This window comes from Embiotoca jacksoni, unplaced genomic scaffold (assembly GCF_022577435.1).
Source record: "Embiotoca jacksoni isolate LCO1_2020_lvr unplaced genomic scaffold, fEmbJac1.0.p SCAF_22, whole genome shotgun sequence".
Lineage (NCBI taxonomy): Eukaryota > Metazoa > Chordata > Actinopteri > Embiotocidae > Embiotoca > Embiotoca jacksoni.
This window is the reverse complement of record NW_027185363.1, coordinates 8966539-8978259: the sequence shown is the minus strand read 5'-3', so window position 1 is coordinate 8978259 and position 11721 is coordinate 8966539. Positions and strand designations below refer to the sequence as shown.

Below are 11721 nucleotides of genomic sequence, written 5' to 3'. Positions count from 1 at the left end.
GATTAATTTACTCCCCGCAGTACACGGAGTGATGTTATTACAGGAAAAATCAATGTCCCTCTTGTTGTTCTCTGGGGCTGGACAGGGTGTACGCACATCTGCTCTCATAATACAACTGCTGACCTTGCTGTCAGAGAGTGAGCCAGAGAGTGGCTGCGGCGAAACGGCCGACTGTGTTGTTTATCAAAGCTTTATCAAGCCTCTCTGCTCTCACAGACGTGTGACATCAGATTGTGGGTCAGCCAGCGAGCCAGGGCGCACCCCCGAGCTGAGAAAACGCCGGCATACGTCGACAGAGCGCGATAACCTTCACAGATTGAGATTTGTGCTAAGGAACAGGGTTTATAAATGACTGCGTTCAGACTCGAGAGTAAGAAAGTTGCAAATAGACTGCAGCCTCCCTCTAAATATACATATATTCTGTACAATTCCTAACATTTTATTTCCGGCCTTGTCATACTCGCATTTGATTAACTCCCATCACCCCTCAAAGCACAATAGACCTCCCGAATGACCTCCTGACCTTTTTGTCAAAGGACAGGACCATATAAAGAAGGGGGGAGGGGAGCTTTGCTAGAGGAAGCCACCCTTTTGCCTCGTGAGTTTGTCCTTTTTTATCCTGTTTTTTTTTTGGGCCAGTGAGATAGATAAAGCAACTGTCATGTCAGTTCATGCCAGCGAATGTCAACCAAGGACATGTCAATAAAAATAACCTATAAGTTTCAAGCCAAAAAATAATCAGACACAAGCTGAATATAACCTGGAAGTGAAATAAAACAGTTTTGAAAGTTCAAAAATTGAAAAAGTTACAAATATTAGATAAATTGAATCTCTTTATTTGGTGATTATTTGGACATAAAGAAACATTTAAAGATGTCTTGATAAGTGTTGTGATTGGAATTGCCACTTTCTTCTTCAAGAAAATAATTCTGAAATGTGGAGGCCAAAATCATTTCCTCAATGACCTCATTTTCTACTGATTTCTAACACAAGAAAAAAAAAAAAAAAAAAAAAGGAATAAAGAGCTACGGCAGTGAGGACCCAAAGCTGGATCCTTTCACGACCTCTAAAAGTCCCCGAGCCCTAGTTTTGGCTTCCCCTGACCTGCCTGCTGTTGTCGTCTATCCGCTCACAGCTTCACCTGCTGACGGAGGAAACAGACCTATCAGACAGCGGAGACAGACAGACAGACAGACGGACGGACCGACCGACCGACAGACAGACAGACGAGCGACACCCCCGCATAGTTTCCGTCAGCCGTGTGACGTCTCCGCCTCTCAGCCCGTGTGCAGTGTGACGTTACGGGGCTGTAGTGGAGCCTCGAGCTGCATCTGGTTGACGGTCCGCCAGGCTTTTTTTTTTTCCAGTACTGCGAAGACCTCGGGCGAGAGAGGACGGTCGACAACACTGCGTGCAGGCAAGTGCTCTCTGTTTAAAATTTAAAAAAAGAAAGAAAAGATGGATCTTTTTTTTTTTTTTGAACGGAGCGTTTAAACCGGGACTGATTCGTCGGTGGATCGTCTCAATCTCAGCCGGTGGTCGACGCTTGATCTTGAATTCCTGCGTCCAGTCGCAGCCGACGGAGAGGGGGCGAAGCTAACCCTCTTTAGCCTGCCGTTACCGCTCTCTTGTCCGGGGACAGCCTGCCTTCGCGTTGGCGCTTTTTGGTCCGCTTGGTCAGCCCGCTTTAACGGTCGCTCAGCCCGCTTTAGTCTTAGGTGTATCTGCCCCCCCTCCCTCCACCCACCGTGTGTATATTGTGTATGTGTGTTGGCTGACCGAGTCAGGTCAGTCTTGCTTTACTATCGCTCTCACTGCTGGTGGGGGGTGGTGGTGGTGGAGAGGGGGGAAGGGAGAGGGGGGGGGGGTGGACCGGGACCGGGTTCAGGTACTCTCGAGAGCTGGTTTAGCCTCCTTCGTAGTCCACTCTGCTGGGTACACTGCTTTACAGACCGGGGCAGCTAGGTTAGCTAGCGCAATTAGTATAAACGTAAAGAAAGAAAAGCGGACTTTTCCATTCAGTTGATTTTCCAGACTAATGCGCATATATATATATATATATATATATATATATATATATATATTTTACACTTTCCATCCGCGTTGTGGTCAAAACATAATCCTATTTACGGTAGAAATAGTGTCCCATTCAAAATGCGTTATATTTAACGTCATATTTCACCGGATGTGACCCGTCCGGGTTTCATCGGACCGACCGTGTCTGACGCGGAGGGCACGCCGCGGCTGTAAACCCCGCCGTGCCCTCGCCGAGTCCCGACCGCCGGTGCCTTCCCAGACCAGACTGTAGTGTAGACAGTGAATGTCATTATCGGCGCTGTCTGCATACCAGTGTCGAGGAGGCGAGGTGCAGCCTGCAGACTGGAGAGGAGGAGGTGATGGTGGTGGTGGTGGGTGGAGGGGTAGCTGTGGATGGAGCAGGAGCAGCGTTATACGCGGTGTCCTTGCAGCAAAAAAAAAAAAAAAAAAAAAAAAAAGGAGACCAGAGCAAGTGGGGGGGGGGGGGGGGGGGGAGGGGGAGAGAGGAGGGGACATTTAAGAAATGTGTGTCCACAGCTACTAATGTACGAGAGGTTGCTCATTAGAATGAGCGGCGTGCGGTTATTTGAGCAAAGCACAGCAGCCAAACCGGACTCCAGCTGGGGGAGAAGGTGTCTCCTTGTAGACCCTCATTTATTGGTCGTTGATTGTAATTTCCCAGCACGTATGTGTGTGTATTTTTTTTTTTTTTGTCTGTCGGCCCACGGTGCTATTTGCCATTAAAAACGCCCACAGACATCAACCCCCTTCTTCGAAATGGAGCTCGCTGTTTGCACCGCAGCAGAAATTTTCACTCGGTGGAGGAAAGAGAAAAAAAAAAAAAGAAAAAAAAACCGACGGGATGCTGAAATTTCCTAAAACATACAAATCCATTAACTGTGGTCAATAAACGGAGCCGGCGTCTTTACTATTCTGACAATCACAAAATGTCCATTTGGCGTATACACAGAGCATTTCACTGCAACGTCAAAAAAAAAAAAAGCAAATTATTCAAGCTGAAGTGCATTAAATCTGCTGTGTCTTGGTGTCATATTGCAGCAGTAACCATTATTAACTACATTGCGTTTTCAATTGAGGGGCTTAGTGTTGTTTACCTTATTCCCTAGTAAAACCCAAGAGTTAAAAAAAAAAAAAAAAGAGAGAGGGGTGGGGGGTTGGAAGACAGCTTTCCACTGTGCTGTATGTCAAGCTGTGAAAAGGACCGAGAGAAGGGGACTACTGCTGTTAACGCTTTTATCAATTGTTTTTCCTGGAGTTGATGGGGTCAGCGTGGGGTGAGCAGACCGGGAAGAAGGCACAGTGTGACTGGGAAGGACACTTTCATTTGCAAAGTGAAATGCTTGTGACCATTGTGCATCAGCCTTGCATTAACTCTGTAATGGGAGCGAGGCAGGATGGCGGAGGTCTTCACTCGTCATGTCTGGTCAACTGGTTTCGCTCGTTAAAAATTCTCACTTTGTGCTGGAAAGTTTTGTTCTGCACCTTTCGGAGGAAACCTGGATGCACATTTTCCTCTGGGGTTCAATTACGAGGGCTGAAAAAGCGTTGTGTTTGTGTGTGAAGTATGGTAATGGACATTTGGTTTAGTGGTCCATGCAAATAGCCATCGACCTCTTCAGCCCCCCCCCCCCCCCCCCCCCCCCCCCAGCAGGGACAGCATGAAACCCCTTATAGATGTTTCATGCTCCACAACCTTTTTTGATGACATCATTTTTCAGTTTGTTTATTCCTCTATAGGAAATTAATTGATTATCTATAGTGTTGATTGTGACTGAGTGACCCCCTCCCTCCCCCCCCTCTTCTGTTGTCTAAATTCCTGTTTTGTTTTTCTTGCTCAGGCAGCGGATCAGAACACTGAAAACTTCAGTAACCATCATGCATGTGTCTAACTACCAGAAGATTTGTGTCATTTGAGAAGACTTAAGGTGGGGGAAAAAAAAAAAAAAAAAAAAAGACTCAGAGGGATACAAGAACTCAGTGAGCAGACAGAAACGACAATAACCCTGTGCTTAGATATGGCCAGCACCCAGACCAGTTTGAAAACCCCTTTCAAAGACTTGACCTCATTCAAGGGTAACATGAAACGGTTGTACAGGGAGCGACTGGAAGACGCGCCCATCAAGAAGCGAGTGATGGCAGAGATCAACCTGAAGCGTCGCAGCTTGGATTCTTTCCCCAAAACTCCCAAAGTGAAGAGGGAGCAGCCTGAGGATCTGCACCACGACGCCGACATGGACGTGGAGGGCCGGGCTGAACTGCACGTAATGGGCTCTGCTAAAGCCCTCGACCTGAGCCCCGGGCTCAAACACACACTGGCCCAGTTCACCCTCAGCAGCCAGAGTTCCCTCGGGGGACCAGCTGCCTTCTCGGCCCGCACAGGCCACGAGCATTCCCCCGCTGGCATGCCCCCCCTGCCCTCCCCTCCTGTTTTGGGAGGGGGCCCTCTGCTGGTACCCTGTGACAGCTCCACTGAACTCACCCACTCGCTGCTGGAAGGAGAGTCCATCTCCTGCTTCGTCGTTGGGGGTGAGAAGCGCCTCTGCCTGCCCCAGGTCCTCAACTCCGTGCTCCGTGACTTCTCGTTGCAGCAGATCAACACTGTGTGCGACGAGCTCTACGTCTACTGCTCGCGTTGCGACGCCGAGCAGCTGCACATCCTCAAGGTGCTGGGCATTCTGCCGTTCAACGCACCTTCCTGTGGCCTCATTACACTGACGGATGCACAACGGCTGTGCAACGCTCTGCTGCGTCCCGGGGCAGCCTTGCCCGCCGACCCCAGTGGTAAGCTGTCCGCCCAGGGCCTTCTGAAGGAGAGCGACGCCAGCTTCCAGGTGGAGCACCAGTGTCTGGGGAAGTGCCAGGGTCTCTTTGTGCCCCAGTTCTACACTCAGCCCGAGGCGCCCTGCATCCAGTGTGTTGAGTGCCAGTTGCTCTTTTCACCACAGAAGTTTGTCATGCATTCACACAAGTCACCTGATAAGAGGACCTGCCACTGGGGCTTTGACTCGGCCAAGTGGCCCTGCTACCTGCAGCTCGCCAGGAAGTACCAGGGGACCCCTGAAGAGCCTAGGCTCAAACAGCTGCTGGACGAGGTCAAAGAGAAGTTCCACTACCAGCTCAAGAGGTCGCTAGACAAAGTAAGTGCATGACTTGAGTGTGGTTTTGCTTATTTTGCATCTAAAAAAACAAATTTCATTTGTCATCGTTCTGCTAGTAAGCCAATTAAAACCTTCATTATGTTTAATAAAGTCTCCAATACTGGCTGACTAGCTGACACTTTTTTGTTATGGCCCAGTCCCACGTTTGTGTGCTCGGCAGGTGTGAATAGACTAGCTTACGGCTGGTGTTTTCTTAAACCAGCTTCGAACCTAGTGTGTGTGTGTGTGTGGGTGTCTGAGGTCTGTGACAGGTGGTGACATCTGCCTGGTCAGGTTTGATGAGACAGGGTTTGGCCAGCTGGCTGAAGGGGAAGTGCATCATTTGTCCCTGCAGGTCACCTGGGGGTCAGTTGGAATGTCACTGAACAAAAGGCCAATATAGGACGCTCAGGAAGAGTCTCTTAAACTCTGGAATTGGAGTTATATGTCAGCTGTTGTTATTCCTTTTAACTAACACAAATAACTGCGTTTCTAGCTCGCCTAAGGTGATTGGAATTTGCCTTTTTGCACATCCTCACACTGTTCGAGTGAATCTAGTGCCATGCAAACCTCAAGACATTTTCGTCTGGTTAAATGTTTAAAAAAAAAAAAAATCCTTTGTAGAGTTGCTTAGCAACTTGAACAAAATACATGTTCCTTTTGAAACAAGAACATTTCTCGATGTAGTACAGGCCACGGTTCCAGGACTGCAACATAGGCAGCGTTAGTGACCCTTTTACCTTCAGGCAAACCTGAAATGGAAAGAGGATGATTTTGCTGATTCTTTTTTTTTTATTATTATTCTTGCTGTGTGAAAAAAAAGAAAATCACTCAATGCAATATCCGAGCCACAAGGGCAGCAAGCCCATTGAAAAGGCAGCAGTCACAGGGGGATTGTTTCCCTGCCATTAACTGGTGTGTGTCTCATGACCTCCCTCTGACCACAGTGGACCGCCCTGTTCCTATTGTTTTCTGGGTGAAGGTGGGGTGTTTTGGTCTGTTTGGTGTGGTTTGTTCACACTCTTTTGGGTGAAGTCAAAGAAAAGAGGAGCACTGTAGTACTTACAACCGTAGTACTTACAACCCTTGCTGTCAAGATGTATTTGTTACTATGGGTTAGGGTAGCTGGTTATATGCAAGACGGTGGAGTAGAGAGCGTGCGGAGTGTTTTCGTGGGACAGAAAGGTGTGAGAGTGCACATTTCTCAAAACACAGGACATACAAACAATTGTTTACCTGTGTGAGATGGGGAAATAATTTGCCTTTTTTCCTGGCCGGTGAATGTACCGGAAATACTGTCTGCTGTCTAGTCTAGCGTCCTGACTGCATTCCTGTCCCACCTCTCCCCCACTGTCCTCCTCCTCCTCCTCCTCATCCTCTGCCTCAGTTTAAAGTATGTGTCTTGGAAGACATAGACATTCTTTCTCAGAGGCACAGACATTTTAATACCACACCTGTACCAAAACATTCGCAATGTTTGCAGATGAAAAGTCCTACAGTCTCTGTTGTGTATATGTGTTTGTAGGTGTGAGACACTGCCACTCTGTATGGTGTAATGAGCTGCTAACTGGAGGCTCATATGACACATCTTCTTCTCTCTCTGTCTCACACTTTGCCAGCCTCTCTGGAGCCTCTGTCTCACCACAGTTTCAGGTGCTGTCTTCTCTCCGTGGGGTGATTTCTCACTTGGTATTTTTTTCCGGACTGTTGTTGTTTCTTTCGGTCTTCTTCTTCTTTCTTTTTTTTTATATCTCGGTGTTAGTGACTGGAGCTTGCACCATGTTCTGATATTTGCGAAGGTTTTGATTCATTAGAAATGGTGTTGTCAAATCAATTGCCTTGAGAGACCCACTGTTAGAAATGCCCAAATTCCTGGAAAGGTAATTGCATGGGAGTCTACAGGAAGCAGGTGATTGTGTCATTAAAAGAGGATGCCACTTCACTGCCCTCCCCAGCGGATGCTTGAGTGTGTGAAAGGTCAATAGTCGGGGAACACAGTGTCCTGCTTCACTCAGTCAGGACACAGGGGTTTCCCTCCGAACCCCAGTGCTCTGTTTGTGTTTTTGTGCATTGAAAGTGTGTGTTTGACTGAACAGGAAGTGAGGCAGACGGACATGTCTCTCACCCTGTACATCCTCCAGACTCGGTGTCCAGCCGTCTCCACTGCACTGGCTGTGTGACTCACACTTTCCACATCCCAGTGGATGTTAGTGGAAGGCCAGCCAGGCAGCTTATAGTCACACATGCTTTTTAGAACAACGGCTTGCCTCTGTGTGTTGGTCTAACCCCGAGCGCACACTGTTTTCCCAGTGGCCCTTACTTACACACAGTGTCAATGTGCACATTTACAAGCAGTTCATAGTTTTACCAGCGAGCTCTGGAACCTCCTAGAAGAGAAGAGACACAAACAAGGAGAGCCTTCTGGAAGTTTTTTTTTTTTTTTTCTCGCTCTCTCCAATGACTACTAGTCCCATATCCTGTTAGGAGTGTTTGGTTTGAGATGGTGTAGTTAAAAACTCCATGACTTGCTCTCCATAAACAGCGCTTTGTGCCTGGAGGCACTGCTACCTTGTCTACTGATCCCTGCTGTGTAAATAGAGTTTGCTAGACAGACGCCACCAACAGACAGCAACAAGCCGAAACTTCAGTTTCTTCAGTATTCAACAGACAATGAGTTCATTTCGCCTGCAGGGTTTGAGACAGACACATATACTTTAGACTGAGACCTCATGTGTTGTCATTTCTAGTAGGTGATTTTTTTTTTCTCCTGACAAAACAGGAAGTAACAGAAATTTTGATTCGATGATAACCCCCCCCCCCCCCTCCACCACCAACTCCTCACATGTCTTCAGACAGGTTTAGCAATGTATTACAAAACAGCCCAATGAAAAAAAAAATCCCCACTTGTACTCACATTTTCTCAAGTTGTATTTTAAGATACGGCGATATGTGTTTTAAAAAGATCTCTTTTTTTTCTTTCTTTTTTTTTTAAACGTTAACAACTTTATACAAATTTGTGGTGTTTGCGGTTTAATTGACCAATCATAAAGTTTTCTTAAATTCTACATTTAAGGGAGAAAAGATGTGTATCAAGCTCAGAAAAGTTCTGAGGTGATGTTCTAGCCATGTTTCCGAACCCGAACAAGCACAACCCAGACACAGCGACCATAGCTGTGGGTTGCTTTTTTTTTTTTTTTTTGCCTCAGCCTTGTTAGTAGTGTTGTGCTGGCCTAGAGTCAGAAGTGTCAGACGGGGAGAACAGTCTTCCTCTGTCTATCTCCCTGGCAGGGTTGACACAGTGGCTGCGGCACAGACGGCAGACAGCTGCATCTCTCTGGCTTCCTCTATTTGCTATTTGGAAACCAGTGACTTCATTACCACAGACCAGTGCAGCTGCACTCTCTGGCTGTCTCCTGAGCTGTCTGCTCTGTCTGTCTTCCTGCTGCTTGTCAGTCATTCTCCCAGGCTGTATCTAATTGGGTTTTGGCCAGCATGCTAATCGTTCACTGTGCCGCCTTTGCTGTCTCTTCCTCCTTCATCCACCTCGCCCTCGATCCCGACGTCCGTCTTCGATCTGCGTGCTTCTCTTGGGTTCATGCCCTCGCACATCTTGACTTGTGACCTTCAGTCTGCTCTTCTCGCTGCCATCTTTTCCTCTCCATCATCCCCATCTTCTAACCCAGACAGTTGCACTGTTGCCCACATGTATCTGTAAACAGTCAATGCCTCCAGGCCCCAATCAGTGAACAGTAACAAAGTAAGCAGCCAAATGACCCGATAAGTCGATCGTTACATAAGCAATAAGACCACTTGTGTGCCTCTGTGAGGCAGATGAGAGGAAAGGCCAGTGGCTATTGATCAGGTTTTCGAGCTTGATGGATGTGGCGGGTTGCCGGGTGACACGGACGCTGAATAGAGGAGGAGACAGACCAAGGAGGAAACAAGAAGAGTGAGATGAGGAGATTCAGTTACAGGGGCCGCAGCCGGTGTTACATAAGTTCCTGTCTGTGTTCAGACATGTGCACCAGTCTCCTAAATTAACCTCAGATCAGCGTCTGCTGTCGCCTTCCCTAAATCTCATAATCCAGACAAGCTGTAGTAGTATTGGGCAGACACATAAAGGGTATCTGTGTTCAGAAAATGTACTATCCCTGACGGGGGCACTTGAGCAAATGAGCCAAGGGTGGAGAAGAGAAGTGAGAAGTATGAAAGGAAAAAGATGAGAGGCTTGGGCCACTACAGGTGGGTCTGAATGTTGTTCCAGTCACAAACTGCTCTATACTTTGGTTTTCTTCCATGAAGCAAGCCTTGTCCACAGTCATTAGGTTGTTACAGGGGGCCCCAGCTCTCCTTTCCCCAAGTTGAAAATTAACCTCCGCAAGACCTCAGCTGAACCACATATCTAGTCTGTAACAGACCTCTGGGTTGGCCAATCACATGCCTGTTAGTACTCATATCCCCAGCTAACACTCACTTCTTTGCCCCCTCTTCCCAGCCCAAGACACCCATACACATATTTCTATGTCTGTTTCTGCATTTCCCAAAGAACAATTATCCACTTATACTGACCAGCAGCTTTGAACTCTGGCCCGGAGTAACCTACAGTGTACAGTATGTAGTTTGCTGTGGAAGACTGTCCTTGTTCCCTGAGCACAACAAGCTGTGCCTCAGCCCATGTTTGCTGTCTGTTGTAAAGGGCTAAATGGGGCCCTGCAAGGTAGGAGGGGCTGAGCCGAGGGGCCTCTGGTATGTCACCATCAGGTCAGTGCCAGTACCACAGCTCCATAACAGCATTGCAGCTCACTGGAGGAATGCCAAAGTCATTACTTCTCAGCCTTTTTTCTTAAATAGATAAGAATCTTCCAGAGTTTTGGGTTTCACATGGTCACGGCCTCAGCCACAGTTCATTTCACCACTCAGATTAGTTGTGCACCGGCTCTTTCCTGTTCACTACAGCCCCACATGTAAAAGAAATTGCACCATTGGTTGGCTGGTGATAATTTCCACCCGCAGCTGCAGCTCATTATTTTCGACCGTTTCCTCGGCTCGGACTCTTTTTTTTTTTCTTCTTCTTCTTCTTCTTCCCCACCTCACCACCAGAAGAGGAGGATAATGTGCCGCCATGGGGCTGATGCGAGCTAGCCACAGCAGCAGACAGCAGAGATGGGTCCATCTAGATACTGTGGAGCCTTTGCCACGTCTGCCAAGAGTCTCATAGACTAAACAAACTGGCTAAGCCCTTCCCTGCTACATGTCCTGGAGGCTTTAAAAGGGCCCTGGACTGACAGCCTGTTTGCATGTTCAATCTGCTCTGGCTCTCCGCCTCAGGGCGGCAGACCTGTTTGTTGCTTCTAAGTAAAATGAGAGTGAAAACAAGTGAAAGAGTATATAATGGGCTGCAAGTTCAAACATGACAGTATGAAGAGAAAGCGGTTTGGGTCCTAACTCGTCCGACTCGCTCGCTCGGGTTGTTTTGCAAGAGACCGGAATAATGAGGAGTCTTGGTATTAATTACTGGATGTGTTGATGAGAAGATTAACTGTCCACTGTCTAGTCCCCCATGGTGACAGTCAGATGAGCAGGTTGTGTGTTGTGGGGGCAGGGTGTGCTGGGAGGTGCGCTGTAAAGGGACTGTGGGGAGGCTGTGATGTGTGCAAGCGGAGAGAAGCAAGTTGTGCATTAGATAGACTCTTCTGTGCCACCTTCCCGGCGGGACCTGTGATTAATGAAGATATAAATGGAGAAAACCCCGAGACGGCGCTTTCCATAGGAGCACCATGTACACAGCAGACTGCACACAGACATGCACGCCATACAGGCACTTAGACCCCCTCTCTCATATTTACTCTCACAGCCCCGGTCTCCCAGACAGGGAGATAAACACAGGATATCAAAGGCGTGTCACGAGTCCCGCTGGGCTGCCACCCGGCACATCCACAACACATTAAGCCCAGTCACTACATTGATCAATTATGCATGTCGCAAACATGGGGAAATTAGGGGAAAAACAGTCAGTCTGTACAAGTAAATGAATCCCCATCTCTCCACTTTCCCGGTCATTTATTTGCCTATTTGGTAATGGCTCATCATTGATATGATTCAGATTATAGCGTTTTATGAGTTGTCCGCGTTCTTGTGTCAGTCGGCCAGACGTGCTGTATTGCCCACGATGGCTTTTGCTAGTTTTAACCATAAGTCCGCACCAAATAACAGCAGACAGCACAGACAAACTCCTGTGAGACGCAAACCTGCTCAGCTGGGATGGGTGATTACTTTCCCTGTAAGTCCTTTATTTCGCAGCTTCACCTTTGCTCCACTAACATGAAACGCCCTTCAACTGTTTCTTTCCCTTCCACCGCTGGCAGTCTCTATGCCCTGTAAATCCTGATCTCACCAGGGGCCTGACTGATGTTGCTCAAGGCAAGGAAGTAAAGTTAGCAACAGGGAAACAGACTGCATTAGTAAGGGTGAAACAAGTGACATTTTATGCTTTGCCCAGTCTTTCATCTCTTTCTGTCTCTGCCGT

The 11721-nt window shown here is 47.8% G+C and overlaps 1 protein-coding gene across 2 annotated transcripts in view; it reads left to right on the top strand.

Annotated features, from left to right (window-relative positions):
* Positions 1-1124: 1124 nt before the first annotated feature.
* The window catches only part of skila (SKI-like proto-oncogene a), a 34766-nt gene continuing 24169 nt past the window's right edge, over positions 1125-11721 (top strand). For both annotated transcript variants that reach the window (XM_069157777.1, XM_069157776.1), the window contains exons 1-2: positions 1125-1421; positions 3901-5195. In XM_069157777.1, the coding sequence (XP_069013878.1) occupies positions 4074-5195 (1122 nt within the window). In that variant the 5' untranslated portion in view covers positions 1125-1421; positions 3901-4073. The remainder of the gene's footprint in view (positions 1422-3900; positions 5196-11721) is intronic.